Source organism: Wyeomyia smithii, chromosome 3 (genome assembly GCF_029784165.1).
Source record: "Wyeomyia smithii strain HCP4-BCI-WySm-NY-G18 chromosome 3, ASM2978416v1, whole genome shotgun sequence".
NCBI lineage: Eukaryota > Metazoa > Arthropoda > Insecta > Diptera > Culicidae > Wyeomyia > Wyeomyia smithii.
The window spans coordinates 132,743,566-132,760,651 of record NC_073696.1 but is presented as its reverse complement, the minus strand read 5'-3'; the positions used below and the strand labels follow the sequence as shown (position 1 = coordinate 132,760,651).

At 36.2% G+C, this 17,086-nt stretch overlaps 1 protein-coding gene across 4 annotated transcripts in view; it reads right to left on the bottom strand.

The window, feature by feature from the left end:
• Positions 1–1,066: 1,066 nt before the first annotated feature.
• The window catches only part of LOC129727024 (uncharacterized), a 36,197-nt gene continuing 20,177 nt past the window's right edge, over positions 1,067–17,086 (bottom strand). For all 4 annotated transcript variants that reach the window (XM_055684390.1, XM_055684392.1, XM_055684391.1 and 1 more), the window contains exons 5-6: positions 15,797–16,058; positions 1,067–2,190 (exon numbers count right to left, since the gene is read on the bottom strand). In XM_055684390.1, the coding sequence (XP_055540365.1) occupies positions 2,041–2,190; positions 15,797–16,058 (412 nt within the window). In that variant the 3' untranslated portion in view covers positions 1,067–2,040. The remainder of the gene's footprint in view (positions 2,191–15,796; positions 16,059–17,086) is intronic.

Below are 17,086 nucleotides of genomic sequence, written 5' to 3'. Positions count from 1 at the left end.
TCCAAAAATGCTAATGAAAGCAAAATCGCATAATATACGTCACATACAAAATCAGTGCAACAGCAAAGGCGCATCTAAGGCCTGATTTCTACAGAATTATGCTATCGCTGTCAAATCTCATATATTTAGCGCGTACCCAACATCTCAATGGTTCATGGTTCCTCTGGCAGATATAAACAAAGCCCACCAAAAATTCCATGCAACTTTAAACAGTTGCGGGAAGAATTCGTTACAACCTCGGGATAAATAACTCTAAAATGAGTAAGATTTGATGCATTTTCGTAAAAAGTGGAGCAACTCATAAACTGAGTAACTCCGTGAATACGCATAATTGAGAAACAAGGCGTTTTAAAAACTGAGTGATTGTTACTCACTTTTTGGGTACAGTATTATTCAGTTTTTGGGTTCTGAATTGCTACTTAATTTAATTTACAATTTTATATGAAGTTTCGAAGATAAAATAAACATACCTGGGTATGTTGTTTGTACTGGTTAGAAAACCCTAGAATATATTGCAAACGGGAGGTATTTCTAATTCGAAAACGTATAAAACACATCAAAAACAAATTCAATCGATGGAGATTGAAAGCAACGATTTTAAATGTCAAATTCGTCCTCAATTCACACAAGATAATCACCACAATTAAAAATTAAAAATATTTTCAAACTTAAATTTCGTTTATTCTTCATGTAATTCACCACAAAAATCTCTTTGCAGGTTTTCGTAGAATACTCGTAGAATACTTGTTTTTGGTTAGGTATTCTACCAGAGGTATTCTACGTAGAAAACTCGTCGAAAACTACATGACATCCCTGGTTGCAACTGCCATTTATTGGTTCATAAGAATTTGTTCATATTTCATATGAAGAACCGGTAAGACATTCACAATCGAAATCTATAACAGAACCGTGCAAGTGTCGATTGACAGAGTTAAACAAGCATACATAGTCAGGGATCCCGATATCGCGATATATTTTTATACATCTGTACTAAGATTACTGCTGTGAATAAATTTTTTACTCTAATTTTGAATATTGTTATCATAAATAATACTTAACAACAGGACATGTTTTACTCAATTTATTCATTATCTTTTGCATTAAATGTTGCTTAATTTTTGTTTTGCAATGCTACAATGAGATAACTTGAATGGCCATGTGATTTGATTTTTTTTTTTCAAGTAAATGTTAATAATTGTATGCAGTTTCAGGAAATATTTTGTATCCTGTATATAATAAAACAAAACACTAAATAAAATATCTTAAAATAAAAACAAAACAAAAAATAATTGTACTATCTATATGTGACCATCTCATCTGTATATATGCAACCCCACATTAGGAAGCCGAAAAACAGACCAAATAATCATCTACAATTAGATTGGGGTGGATCTCTTCGAAGAGCTATTGCAAGAGTCGTGCAATGCAGTAGAATATGTTATTGAGAAACTTGAATATCCATTATCAATAATAAAATACTGTGAATTTTAATTCATTTAATCGTTTATGTATCATAACAGTGAGAATAAATATTTATTTTAGAATGTGCAATAACTTATAAAGTGTCAGATACTAAAATTCAAATGATGTGTCTGAATTGCCATTTAAATGATTTCAAACCAGCTGATTTCCAGAATGTTCAAAAGCTATTATATTGTTTTTCATATATCCACGCTCATGCCAAAACTGCCGCAAATGTTATTGTACGCATTTTGGATCGCTGATGCTGCTAGATATCGGGACAAATGTGTGACCATCGCTACGTTCGTACTAACTCTAACAGTCTCTCCCAGTTGAAGTTTGAATCTACTTTCAATGACTTGTTAGTTCTCGACATCAACTGTTATATAGTTCCACATCTTATCATTATTGACATTGGATAATTTTGATTAAAAAGATATAAACATGTCTGAACAACTTCCAATATCTTTCTTTTCAACCACAACCAATACATCTGACCATACATTTACCTTTGAGAAGATATACTGACTTTTAATGTTGACTATTAATCTAGATACTAAAATATTGTAAATATATTCATTACGGCAGAGTCATTTCTCTTCTCTCTTTTAACACTTGATTACTGTCAACGGGCGTATTTATATGTACAGCTGCGGAGGGAGACGCATTTCCAGTTGTCAGAGCTGAGTCGTCCAGGAACATTGGATTTTTAACTTCCATTTCTCCTGTCTGTGGACGATACAAAAATAATACGAATGTTATAAAATAGAAGGTATCATAACACTGAACGTTGAAAATTCTCATTAACCTGTATAGTCACATAGCCATTACAACCTTGCGGTACAAAGATTTGGGTAAATAATGGCATTACATTCATGCCCACATTTTTTTTCTCTGAATTGATCAATAGAATGACAGCCCCATAATTGTCTTGTCTGTTTTGTATACTAATATTTGGCAGAGTCTATGTTTATAACATAAGAGTCGCGCAAAATTGAAACTAAGGAACCAATTTAACGTCAAATAAGGGTACCAAACATAGGGTTACCACTTGATCAGTGTTAAAAATCAGGACAATTTTTTTCCAGCGAAAATATGATCTAAGGTATTTTTATTTTTTTTAGTATCAATATACCTAAGATACCTGAAAATTGCAACACTAGTAAGCATGTATGAAATAAACTTAACAACAGGGGGTTTTAATTTAAAAAAATACCTGCTTTTTCTTATACTAATCGATGGCCGAACTTTCAGTAGGCACTATGAATTTTTTCTTTCGTTTTTCTTTGATTTTTAAATTGAAAAATTAGATTTCTTAAAATTTTCACTAACTGGCAAGTAGTGAACAAAGTTACACTTCTGCTGCTAGAAAATCTAACCCTAGTAGAGAACAAAATGACATTTCTGCTGCTGGCTTTTGGAAAATATAACCCTGACAGAGCACAAAGTGATATAGACCATTTTACGAGACGTTTCTGAACTCAATTCATGAATGAAATTTTGACAGAAAGCTCGGAACCGCTGACATAACGCACGTAAAAGCAGCATTAATATCAGCAGGATCCGTGACACCTGTCAATTCGTTAAATGGTCTATTAATGCTGCTGGCCTGTGGAAATATAACCCTTGTTCGCATGTTATGACAGGGATGCAAATGAAAAGTCATGTCCTAATTTCGATTTTTTTTTTAACGTGTTTGCAAATTTCTTAAGTGTGGAGACATTTTTATGGAGTATGGAGATATTTTAATAATGACCTGGCATCCCTGTGTTATGATTTTTTGACGGCGCTCGGGCCCCCACAACCCGAAATGCGGCACTGCGTAGCAGGTAACTTCTCAATAAGTGACACTGCACAAACGACAAAAAAGTGCAAACGGCAAGAAACGTTGGGACAATATCACAAAAGATCAAAACTAGACTCTTTTCTTGTAGTTAGTGCTGTGCTGTGTTTACATTTAAGAATAGTTTCAGAGATCGCTTCCGTTTCGTCCAACGTTGAATGATAGAAGTGTTATCGAACTACTACTACACGCGACTTTTGAGCTTCATCCCAGTTTCCGATTCTATCTATATTGGCTGATTAAGGAACCAGAAGTCACCTTCTTGGCATGCTTGTCTTTTCTCCTCAGCAAATCTCTAGAGTGCAGGAGAACTCACTTGCACTGGGGAAACAACTGCTCTCACACTCACTGGCGTAGCGTGGTGGGGGCGGCGGGGGCGGTCCGCCCCGGGGGTCACCCTCTAGGGGGTGACACCCATGAGGAAAATTTTTCATATGTGTCACCTTCAAAATGGTGATATTCGTGAGATTAACTATCAATTAGGTGGAGGTCGCAGTGAAACGTTTGAAAATAATATAAATTTGCTTTTAATAGTATAATCTCAACATTTTTTTCAAAAATAGGCAGATTTAGTACAATTGAAAACGAACGTGCTAACTCACACAATTTTGGATAACAAAATGATTTCACTGCAATCTGGAGGGGGTGACACCCAGAGGGAGAAAGGGTGACACCAAACTTTTCCGCCCCGGGTGTCACCCGGTCACGCTACGCCACTGTCACACTAAAGAGCAAATCAATGCTCATGCTAGAGGAGAACGACGGACGATCATGGAAAGGTATTCTAGACTCGAAGTGTGTCGATACACGATTCACACATAGACTCTTAAATATGACGTGTTAGCTTTAATGGAATACGGCAAATATATAGCATTTCATAACGAAAGTATTTTTTTTGCTGCAAATACTACTCGCTTTACTACTTTTTCATCGATAGTACTGCAGTAAAACGTAGTATATTGCGTCTAGTCTACCTTTAAAGCTGAAACAAACAGCGTGTCTGAACTGATCCTGCGACTGCGACGGACTATCCATAGGCTGAAGTATAACACTAACATTTCAGATAAAAAGAAGGGACATAGATTTTTGTTATTATCCAGAGGGTAAATTTATGGGATAATGATTCCATAAACGTTAACATATAGGAAGTTGAAGAGGCTTCTAGAGCAGAATCTACGCTCTAATTAAATTTTCAAAAAAGTGTACGGGCGAAAGTCCATGAAAATAGGGCAGATCAAGTATGTGTGGTTAATGTATACATATATCCCAGCACTGCTTAATTAAACTGAACTTCATTGAATTCTTTAAATGAATAGTGTACATGAGACTCAAGTAAAATTAACCAGAATTAGTGACAGTGTCTGGGACACTTTGGTTAAGTCTGCTCATACAGGCACTTTAAATGTTATTAAATGTTTAGATGAAAAAGAAGCCCAAGATAGAATTCCTTTACGCTGCAATAAACAAATCTGTACATTAAACTAAAATAGAACAAAAATAAACCAATTTAGTCAAATTTTCTATACAACTCCATGCTACTTGCAAAGCTAACACGCCACAGCCGTTTGACGTATTTATCTCTCTTGGCAACACTTCCTGGTCGTTACTTAAGATGGCCCGAAACCCTTGTGGCAAAATCTGCCAAAGTGCATCTTCTCGCAGACCGGCATGAGCGACCCCTCCGTCCCAGACGCAAAGCGTCAGACTTGGAGGGATATCACCCATACAGAGTGGAGTAGTCGTGGTTGTGAAGAAAAGCTTGCCTCCTTGAGTGACCCCTCCGTCCAAGACGCAGAGCGCCAGACTTGGAGTGATATCACCTACTTAGGGGGCTTTTTTGCAGAGTCGTACCTAGGGTGTGAAAGGCATATCTGAGCAGCGTTGGATTTGGAACCAAGGGTTACAGAGATGGCAGGACCGATTTCCATGAAACTAATTGCAAATGAAAGCTCTAGTTGTCCCATAAGACCCTATTGAATTTTATTGTAATCGTGTTTTAGTTTCGAGGTTATGTATAAAAATGTGAAAATCACAAAACTTCATTATCTCAGAATCTACAAAACAGCATTGAACAAAATTGATATCATAAGAACGGGCTTGTTTTTTGAACCATTTGTAAAATAATTTTATAATGATTGGACATGTAGTTCAAAAGTTATGCAAAGAAACGTGTTTCAAAGACTGTTTAAACTCACTCACTTTCTCAGAGATGGCTGGACCGATTTTCACAAAATTAGTGTCATATGGAAGGTCTTGTTGCCCCATAAGACCCTATTGAATTTTATTGTTATTGGACTTTAACTTCGTCCATTATGTATAATAATGGGAAATCAGGCTATAATAGGAAACATGTTTCTGAGACTACTTGAACTCACCCACTTTTCTCAGAAATGGATGGACCAATTTTCACAAAATAAGTTGCAAATGAAAGGTCTAGTTGCCTGATAAGACCCTATTGAATTTTATTATAATCGGACTGTTACTTTGTCTGTTATGTATCAAAATGTAAAAGTTAGGAAACTCTATAATCTCAGAAACTACACAACCGATTTGAACAAAATAGGTATCAAATGAACGGTCTTCAAAACCCCTAAATAACGGATTTTATGATGATTGAACATGTAGTTCGAAGGGTATGAAAAGAAACGTGTTCAGAAAACTTTTTTAAATTCACTCGTTTTACCAAAGATGGCATGACTGATTTCAACAATCTTAGTTTAGAATTGAAGGTTTAGTTGCTTTATTGGTACCCATTTCATTTGATTATAACACTGGTTGACAAAATCGAAAAAATGCTGCTCTAAAGTTACCCTAGAAAGAAAAAAAATCACAGGAAGAGCTATAATTTTTCATTTTTTCTTAGTTTGACCTTCGGGGCCACACTTGTGTTGATCAGTGTAATCGGACTTTTATTTTAACCATTATGTGTTAAATTGTGAAAATATTGAAAGTCTATTCTGTTAAACATTACACGACCTATTTGAAGAAAACAGGTGTCAAACGAACAGGTTGTTCCTCAAACTTACAAAAAATCAAAATTTTATGATGGATTTTATGATTTTATGATTATCAGGCAACCAGAAGTGGTCATCTGGAATAAAAATGGGGTTTGAGGACGGATTCTGGCCACTGGTTATAAAACAGGATTCAAGAACCCATATTGAATGGTATTTGCCTGTTCATTGGATGCCCCTCAGAAACGATCAGTAATATCAACTGCATTAAAGAATTTCATTTTCACTGATAAGATCATTGAAATTAATGTATAAGAAGCAACATTTAATTATAAATTATTTGAAATCTACTGACTAAAGTTGACATAAACAATCTAAATATTTATACGCAGTATATGAGTACAAATCGTTTAAAAACAAAATCGCATCATATATTTGAAAGAATTTAATGTTATTTGCATATATATGTGTTAATGTATATATAATGTATAATGTATTCATATGTGTGTGATTGTTATATTTCAAATGTTCGGTACAGTTGTGCTGTTGGTTACCAAAAATTTGTTGTTCAGAATGAATAACCAATCCAGCAGAAATTATCAAGGTGTATTTTTTAAGTGTTGGTGTAATATATTTTAACAAACAATAAATTCGAATGAGAAAGGCTGGGTCTTACCGCTAGGTGGATTAATTTAGGTTTTTTTTTCACTACTCGCCAGTGGACACTGTGATGTACTTCTGCGTATTCTCTGTAGAGTATTTCACCCAGGGCACTATGGTCGGAATCGTGAAATTTCACGACAAAAATCTCTAAGTCGGAAACCATAGATGCTAGAGATTTCTTGTCTCCTAGAAAGTTACTCTACTAAGAGGAATCTATCTTTTGGTTTGACTGGTTACTAGGGTGGTCCTATTGTACTCAAAATAAAAATTGTAACTTTTTTATCTTATGACATAGAGCAATATTGTCTTCCACAAAATTGTAGCTAATTTAATTTCATGAAACTTTGTTAAAAAAATTATTGCTCTATCTCGTTCTTTCACTGTTCTAGGGCAGTTTTTACAAATTCATTCGGGGTGGGTCTAAAAAAACACTATTATTGCTCTAGTTTTTTCAGCTTTATTCGGATTTGAAGGCGGTGTTCGAGTGACTTTTAGGGCGTGAAAAACTGCATATTTTGACACTTATAGATAATTGCTAACTTTTCAGAGACAAAAGTTACAGGTAGTTCTAAAATGACACTTTTTGGAGGCACCCTACTCCCTTGTTTGCACATATATGCAACAACAACACGTTTAGGATGAAAGTACATAGTTTTACCTCCAAAATCCATTTTGCAGGATTAGTCAACTTTTGTTCCCGTTAGGGTTAAAATGCATTTAAAAACTTGGAGTTTTCACACAAAAATTTGCTAATCTACCATTCAAAACTATCTAGTTATTACAGCTCGATTTTTATTTGGAAAATTTGTTCGAGTGACTTTTGGGGCATGAAAAAGCGCTTATTTGGAAGTCAATAAATAGTTTCCAATGATCGTTGAAAATAAATTATCATTGTTTTAAAATTGAAAAATAGCATTTTTATAGGGTTCTCTACATATTCAAATATTTATGAACCTAAATTGTTTGCATATTAATCCAAGTACTCTCTCCACTCAATCGTAGACCTTTGAATATCTGCTCTTTTTCTGGCAAATCTAGTTGCGAGAATGGGATCTGAAGAATCCATAGTACGATAAAAAACATCCGTAAAATTCGCAGCTCTAGAATTTTAGCGAGCGTGAAATTGGCGATCGTTCCGATAATATTTGTTTCTAACTTTAGAGCCTTATTTACCCATAAATCCCGTTGAAAGGGGTAGACTTGCCATGATCCTGTCCTGGTAGAATGTGCTAAAATTTTATGAAGTGTCGCAGGCATGGGATACCACCCGTATACCCGTATACATATTGAATATCACGTCAAAAAGCTTATCGAAGTCCGCTATATCTATTTGTGTAATTCCACAAAAAATGGGCAACCATTTATTGACCATTTATATTAACCATCGATTATTTTTTAACTGGCTGAAAGTTTGCACGGGTTTTCCTATAGACTAAAAGAACCATTTCTTGCTATAAGATTTTGTTTGAGTCATCAAAAAGAAATCCAAAAAAATTATAAATTGAATATCTAAAAAAAATACTTTTTTTTTGAAGGACAAAATTATTATCTACAACTTTGCTGGAGATACTATACCGATCAATCAAACCGTTTAAATGCTAGAAACATTTTTGATCATTTATAGACACTCGAATGCACAAATTGTTATCTTTAACTTACAGGAACACCAGTGCAAGGTCTCAAAAATAATAATTAAAAAAAATAATAAAGCTGAAAATTTTTCTGTGGAATTGCTCACTTGATCTAGGCTGTTTATTATTACTATTACAGCAGCTAGGTTTTTACCAATTTTTCGCTTAGACCGAGTGCCAATGCAAACTTCTCTGGCTCCAATAGAAGTTTATGGCACATCGACCCAGTGGTTTCCAATAAAATACCTTGCAATTCTTTCTTTTTTTCTTTTATAGACAATTTGTCTTCGGCTGTTTTTACTTATGACAACGATTTCGTCCAACGTGTATGTAAACAAGTACTAAAAACACTGCTGAAGAGTGCTATGCAATGCTATCAACATGAAAAAACATGAATTTGACACGTTTTTACAAAATAACGCCATATATGAGTATATTTTATGCATTTATTTTGCTTTTACAAGACGCTTTTTCATGCCCCAGAAGTCACCCGAAGCAATTTTCCAGACGAAAATCGAATTGGAATGACTAGATAGTTTTGAATGGTAGATTAGCAAATTTTTGTGTGAAAACTCCAAGTTTTTAAATGCATTTTAACCCTAAAGGGAACAAAAGTTGACTAATCCTGCAAAATGGATTTTGAAGGTGAAACTATGTACTTTCATTCTAAACGTGTTGTTGTTGCATATATGTGCAAACAAGGGAGTAGGGTGCCTCCAGAAAGTCATTTTAGAACTAAAAAATACCTGTAACTTTTTTCTCTGAAAAGTTAGCAATTATCTATAAGTGTTAAAATATGCAGTTTTTTACGCCCTAAAAGTCACTTGAACACCGCTTTCAAATCCGAATAAAGCTGAAAAAATAGAGCAATAATAGTGTTTTTTAGACCCACCCCGAATGAATTTGTAAAAACTGCCCTAGAACAGTGAAAAAACGAGATAAAGCAATAATTTTTTAACAAATTTTCATGAAATTAAATTAGCTACAATTTTGTGGAAGACAATATTGCTCTATGTCATAAGATAAAAAAGTTACAATTTTTATTTTGAGTACAATAGGACCACCCTAGTAACCAGTCAAACCAAAAGATAGATTCCTCTTAGTAGAGTAACTTTCTAGAAGACAAGAAATCTCTAGCATCTATGGTTTCCGACTTAGAGATTTTTGTCGTGAAATTTCACGATTCCGACCATAGTGCAGGGGTCTGACGTTTAATGAGTATCCTGAATCCAAAATCTTAATGCAATATGCCGGCATTTGTTCAGTAAACAACATGAAAACCATGATTTTTCTCGACCACAGTGTAGTTTTAACATTAAGATATATTACCGTGTAAATGGTGTTACCAAAATTATCACAATAATGATTGTCACTACTGGCAAATTTTGCCGTGTCTTGCGATGTCAGTGGTACCTCAACGTCAGTGGTACCGCAATAAAATTTGGTAACGCGACTTTTATATCGGATTTGACGATTATAGCATAGCCCTGGATTCACCCCTCTTGTTTCTATCAGATGTGGGGTGAGCTGGAAGTGTGTTTGTCCCTCTGTAAGTTGGTTGAGACATTTGAAGTGGAGAAAGAAGCAGTGCACAGTGGTTTGAAAGTCGATTTTGACGCGCTAAATTGATAACTCCACGTACGTTGGATATACAATTAGGACGTCTTCAGCAAAAATGGTGGGTAAAACCTCCTGCATCTTTTGGTGCTATGAGATTTGTGATTAATCTCCCCAAAAGTGAGATGAAAAATTTATTTTTTTGCTCCATCGAGATACAGAGTTGGTGTCTTCGGTAAAGTTATAGGTATAACCTATACGACCAACTTTGCCGAAGACAAAAAATTCGTATCTGCTACTCAAATTGATTTAGAGAGTTTTTATTGAAAATAGACATGTCAAAACACATTTTTCAATGAAACATATTTTTTTCTATTTTCTAGGCATTAACTATGTTCTACAAAGTTGTTAGTAGCATCAATATACACAACTGTCTGGAATGTACTATACTTGTATTGTTTGAAATACTATGAGTTATGGGCTATTTTTTATTTTTTTTCGCCATATTTCAAATCACTGTATCTTTCTTAGGGGCAGATAGATGCAGATTCGGTAGTAAGCAAATGAAAGTATAACAATAGAACTTTCAAACGCTGGTGGTTCCGCTAGTCCACGACTTTCTGCTGATGAGTTGTGTTCGTAACAAAAAACCTTGTTTTTACCCTCTTTATTGATTTAACCAGGTAAAATACTAATATTGTAAACCAAGATACCACGTAGTAAGTTCGTATCTATGGTGACCATCCTACCAAGAGTGGTTCAAGTATTTCAGAACAAGTAAATTGCATATGCTTGTTTTTGGTTCACCTCGAAAGTTCTAAATCAAAAACAATGAACATAATACTAAGTTGATATCTGTAGAACAAGCAAAGAACGGAAATTGCAAGCAGGATAATAGCAAATATAAAACCACTATCATCAATTACAATTTAAGTGTTGCCTCTTGTTGAATTTTGTTTGGTGGTATCTATTTATTTTTTTTAATACTATTGCATTCAGTAGTAACTATTAATTATTATTGTCGACCACCATGCAGTTGTCGGTTTCTACACATTCGAACTAGCAGCATCATAACATCATCAAGTAATAGTTTCTCGTGATTTTTGGCCATCCGCGAATGGACGTTACTACGGGGTCTGATGAAGCAAGCAGCCAGTTCATCCAATAGCTTTACGAGTATTGTATTCTCGACATCTGTTGAATCAAAGTTTTGAAGATAACTTGACACATTCGTAAGGTAAATTCATGTACCTTTCCTAATCCTTGTTCGTTACTTCCTGAGCCTCTTCTATAAGCTGGCGGAGTGAAACACTGCAATGGATGATTACGGCCAACCCATGCATTAATACATTGTGGACGCTTGTTGGTAGATAATACTGCGGGTACAAACATACCAGCAGATGCTCAGTTGCACAAAAGTAAGTGTTTCCGAAGAGGCTCAGAATATGTTAGAGAAGTGGTTCCCAATCTTTTTGGGTCCGCGGCCCCTTTTACTAAACACAAAAAGCTCCGCGGCCGCCTTTGCGAAGCACAGAGAGCATTGCGGCCCCCAAAAAGAATTTCAGATACAAGATTGCAATACGAGGTTGCGTTTTTCAGTCTCATATTGTCCTGCAAGTCTTATTTTTTTCACGTCTTAGTCCTAATAGGCAGAATAATTGAAAATTCGCTTTCCCAAAGACACCTAGAAAGAAATTTTGATAGCCTATCAAATTTACCAACAATTTCGCAGCCCCCCGAGATGAGCCTCGCGGCTCCCTTGCCGGCCGTGGACCCCCGGTTGGGAACCACTGTGTTAAAGGTTTATGATAACTTTGCTTGTTCTACAGTTATCAACTTAGTGTTATAATAGCACTTTCATTGTTTTTGATTAAGAACCTTCGAGGTGAACCAAAAACAAGCATATGCAATTTACTTGTTCGGAAATACTTGAACCACTCTTGGTAGAATGGTCACCATAGATACGAACTTATTACGTGGTAACTTGGTTTACAATATTAGTATTTTACCAGGTTAAATCATTAAAGAGGGTAAAAACAAGGTTTTTTGTTATGAACACAACTCATCAGCAGAAAGTCGTGGACTAGCGGAACCACCAGCGTTTGAAAGTTCTATTGTTATACTTTCATATGCTTACTACCGAATCTGCATCTATCTGCCCCTAAGAAAGATACAGTGATTTGAAATATGGCGAAAAAAATAAAAAATAACCCATAACTCATAGTATTTCAAACAATACGAATATAGTACATTCCAGACAGTTGTGTATATTGATGCTACTAACAACTTTGTAGAACATAGTTAAGGCCTAGAAAATAGAAATAAATATGTTTCATTGAAAAATGTGTATATTTTCAATAAAAACTCTCTAAGTCAATTTGAGTAGCAGATACGAATTTTTTGTCTTCGGCAAAGTTGGTCGTATAGGTTATACCTATAACTTTACCGAAGACACCAACTCTGTATCTCGATGGAGCAAAAAAATAAATTTTTCATCTCACTTTTGGGGAGATTAATCACAAATCTCATAGCACCAAAAGATGCAGGAGGTTTTACCCACCATTTTTGCTGAAGACGTCCTAATTGTATATCCAACGTACGTGGAGTTATCAGTTTAGCGCGTCAAAATCGACTTTTAAACCACTGTGCAGTGTGGTGAAAGCATTGCTACGTGCGCGATGAATTTTTTCTCCGCTCTTTCCACATACTGAGGAGAATGACAAGCATGCTTCTTGGATCCCAAAATGGCATCTGCCCTCGTTGTTCTGCGTTTCAACATAATCCCGTTTTTGAAAATATTCATATTTGATGTCAGTTGATCATTTAAGGCTGTTTCACAGACACCGGAATATTTTCAACAAATGTGGAGTTGATTTCCGGTTTATGAGCTGATAATAGCTATATTAGATTGAATATTTTCTTGACACCGGAAGTCAACATCTTGGATTTTAAAATGGCATCTAGAAATTCTCGGCTTCGAAAATGCACATATTTGATGGTACTTGTTCATTTCCGACATCTGGGCATCATCCAATTCCAGGAATTTACTCCGTATTCCAGAAATTGGAAGTTACCATCTAGGACTGGAAAATGACATCTGGAGTTGTGTTTCCGTTTCTGAGCACAGTTTTCGTTGAAACCATAGTTCATGTGTTTAACAAAATTTATGTTAATTGAAACAATTAGTCTATATGAAAAGTATCACGCCTGAGATTGTTTACTTGCGCACTCGAAGCCTCGATTCGATGGTTTACTTGCGAGTTTTTGACTGCACTTTTTGCGCCACTTTCGGTTTGATTGAAGCTTTGCACAGATGTTCTTATAAGCTGGAGATGTGTCTAATAATGATGAACAATATTTCTAGCACCTAACGGATTGTTTGATCGGTATAGTGTCTTCAAATTGTTTTTTTTTCTAACAAATTATATTTTGTTTTTATTTTTCATGTCTTTTAGTTCAATTATCTATAATTGGTTAGGGAACAGTTCGTAGTTTTTGTAGAGAAAAAATCAGATTCTTAAAACTGAGTTTTGTGCTTTAGATATTCCATTTTTAAATATATTTCTGTGTTGTGTTCCAAAAACACAATTTCCTGCCTCTCGGTGCACACTTTTTCTAGAAGGGTGAAACTACTGTCTACAACTTTGCTGAACACATTATTACAAAAATCAACCGTTCTGGCTTCAAAATCTATTTCTTTTTGTTTTTGAAAATTTGAACTGTTTTGTTTTTTATTTCTCCATGAAGAGGCAACCGCCAATGTTGACCTATTTTTTTTAGTTTTTGTTAAAAAAAGTTTAGGAAAATGAGCTTTTTATGATACTTTTTTTACTGAAAAACAAAATACGCTTTTTCCATGGTGTACTTTGTTGACGGAAGGACAAAATCATTATATACAATTTCCCCGACGGCAACCTGCTTACTGATAAACCGACGGTTGCAGCCAGGTGGAAGGAGCATTTTCAGGCCTTATTGAACGGTGAGGAGCCGGATGAGCAGAGCAGGAACAGGATGACGATTATGAGTGACGAACAAGCTGTGAAGCCACCAACACAGGAGGAGGTGAAAAAAGCGATTAGTGAGCTGAAAAACGGCAAGGCCGCTGGGAAGGACGGTATCACGGCCGAACTTCTGAAGCAGGAAGCGAGCGGCTGTACTATGCGGTCCACCAGATAATACTAGGGATCTGGGCGGATGAACAAATGCCGAACGACTGGTTGGAAGGCCTCTTATGCCCTATCTATAAGAAGAATCATCGACTGGATTGTTGCAACTATCGAGGCATTACGTTGCTCAACTCCGCATATAAAGTGCTCACCCTGCGACAAATCCTCGATAAATTCCTGGAGTATAACGGGCAGACGCACCATCTGTTTGTGGATTTCAAGGCGGCATACGACTCAGGGAAAAGAAACGAGCTGTGGCAGATCATGCTGGAACACGGTTTCCCGACGAAACTAATTAAGCTGAGTCGTATGACGCTGGGGGATCGAAATCATGCGTGCGGATAGCTGGCGAGACATCAGCCGCGTTTGTTACGTTGTATGGACTGAAGCAGGGGGATGAGCTCTCAAACTTACTATTCAATATCGCTCTTGAAGGTGCAGTACGAAGAGCAAACGTGGAAAGAAACTTGGTTTTGCGGACGACATCGATATCATCGGTATCAACCGTAGGGCCGTGGAGGCCTTCGTACTTTTAAGAGGAAAGCCGCGAGATTGGGACTTGTCATTAACTCTGCAAAAACGTTCGCTGGTGTACGAGGAGACTGGAGAACGGCTGCCCAAGACAGAAGAAGCTGGACATCTCTAATTCGTTCGGCTCTAGACCGGTGAACGGTCCGTTAGCCAACAAAGTAAAGTAAGTACAATTTCTCCGAAGACGTCACACCGGTCAAACAAACCGTTTTGGTTCCGTTTTTTCATTATCCTTTTTAACAAAAAAAGCCGCGATTCAAACAAAAAATACCAATAGAACAAAATGACATCCTTAGTGCATATGAACATGTGTGCAAAGTTTCAGTCAAATAAAAAATGGTAGATTGAAATAGTTGCCCGTATTTTTGTGGAATTGCTCCTAAGGCGTCGTACACAAATAACGTAACGCAACAAGGGGGGAGGGGGTTGAATTCGCGTCACTTATTGTGACATTCGGGGAGGGGGTGGGGGGTGGTAGTTGAAACAGTTACGTAACTGTGATTTTAGTTCGAAATCGAATTTTTTTGGGGGTTGAGCGTTACGGAATTTTAGGAGGGGGAATCGTATTGAACGTTACTTATCATTACATAGGGAGGAAGGGAGTCCAAAATCCGAGTTTTCAGCGTTACGTAATCTGTGTACGACACCTAAAGCTAACTTCGCATTACATAGAGTTCTCCAGGCGCGTTTGTATTAGTGCGATGTATTCGATTTTTCTTCGTTAGCTGTAAGAATTTTTTGTCACCTGTGAGAACTGTAATCTAAAAGACAGAATAAAAAACTACCGAGTTTGATTCACACTCTCACAAATTCCAATATACAGTGTAAAGCTGAACGTGTCGTAGTGTTCGTGTGTTTTCGCTTGGAGAACACTATAGTCGTTTCCTTCGGCAGACTTTGCATTAGGCTGCTGAAGAAAATCTGCCAAAGTAGTGCGAAACCCTGTAGGGTACCTAATTGTGAAGCCTAAAAATTATCACTGATACCAACCGGTGCTAATCCTGGACACTCGTACACTGTGTAATCTCCTTCCTCATTATCATCTTCACTCTCTGGATCTGAATGAGGAGCACTTTTATCCAAATTATGATTTTCCATAGCGATAATTTGTTGCTTTTGATGCTGGTAATGATACATTTGAGCACTTTGTGCAAGTTTCCTGTCACCCGCAGGTGATGAATCTTTGTTCGGACCTGTAACACCATAAGCCGGATAATCTACGTCTGCAGCTGCTTTCGCCTTTTTGTGTAATCTGTGGAGAGAGCAACAGGAAAATATCTCAATTCAACAAGCAAAACTAGAGATTTTTTTCTGTATATTGCACAAGTGGAAATCTCGTTTTGTTTACATGACATAAGTGTCGAAAATATGTAGATCTTTGCACACCAAAAATAACTCTAATAAGCATTTTTGACAGCTTAAAGAGGTATGTTTACAAGATGTTCGATTTTTTGTCGATTTATCTTTTGTGAGTGATGTTGGAAGTAAAAACAATTAGTATGAACACGGAAAAGATCAAACAACTTTCCGTCAACGCGAATTTCTTACTGTTATTCATCCCTCTACACTGAAAAAATATGGTTCGAAACTTGACATGTCCATGTAAAGAAATATTCCTAAACTATTTTCTTTCTTTTTCTTGTGGCGTAATCGTGAAAAGATCTAAAAGGCAATCCACGAGACAGTTACGATCAGCTGATTTCTGTCTGTTTACAACTTTTGACAGCTATATGTATGTTCGATCGGTCGCATCTTGGATGCAATCCGGATCGAAAAGCGTGAAAAACAAAATTTATCCGATCGGTAGTTCTGGTATCGCGAGTGCCCATCCTTCATACAACAATAAAAAACCACTTTTATCATTGTTGCCGAAATTAAAAGACATCTTCTTTGGTTGTGTTTTAGCTTTGCAACTTAAAAATAACAACAATAACAAACGTACAAGCAGTGAAACGTCACCCGTGGATTGCCTTATTGTGATACGAATATGGAATACACTGTTACGAATATGGATAAAAGCAAAGTACAGTCGCCGTTCGATAACTGCAACACTTGACACCTGCCAAAATTTAGATGAGGGTCCGTCACTACCATTTTTGTTTTCAATGATGTCGATATGTCGTTTTTTAATGGGATAGTGGCAACTAATAGCAGAAAACTAAAATAGGCAAGCTTTTTGATTAATCAATTTGATATTCATATTTCCGCATCATAATTTATTGCGTTTAAGTAACTACTTTACATAACCAATATGTAGGCGAAGACTCGGATGAAGATGAA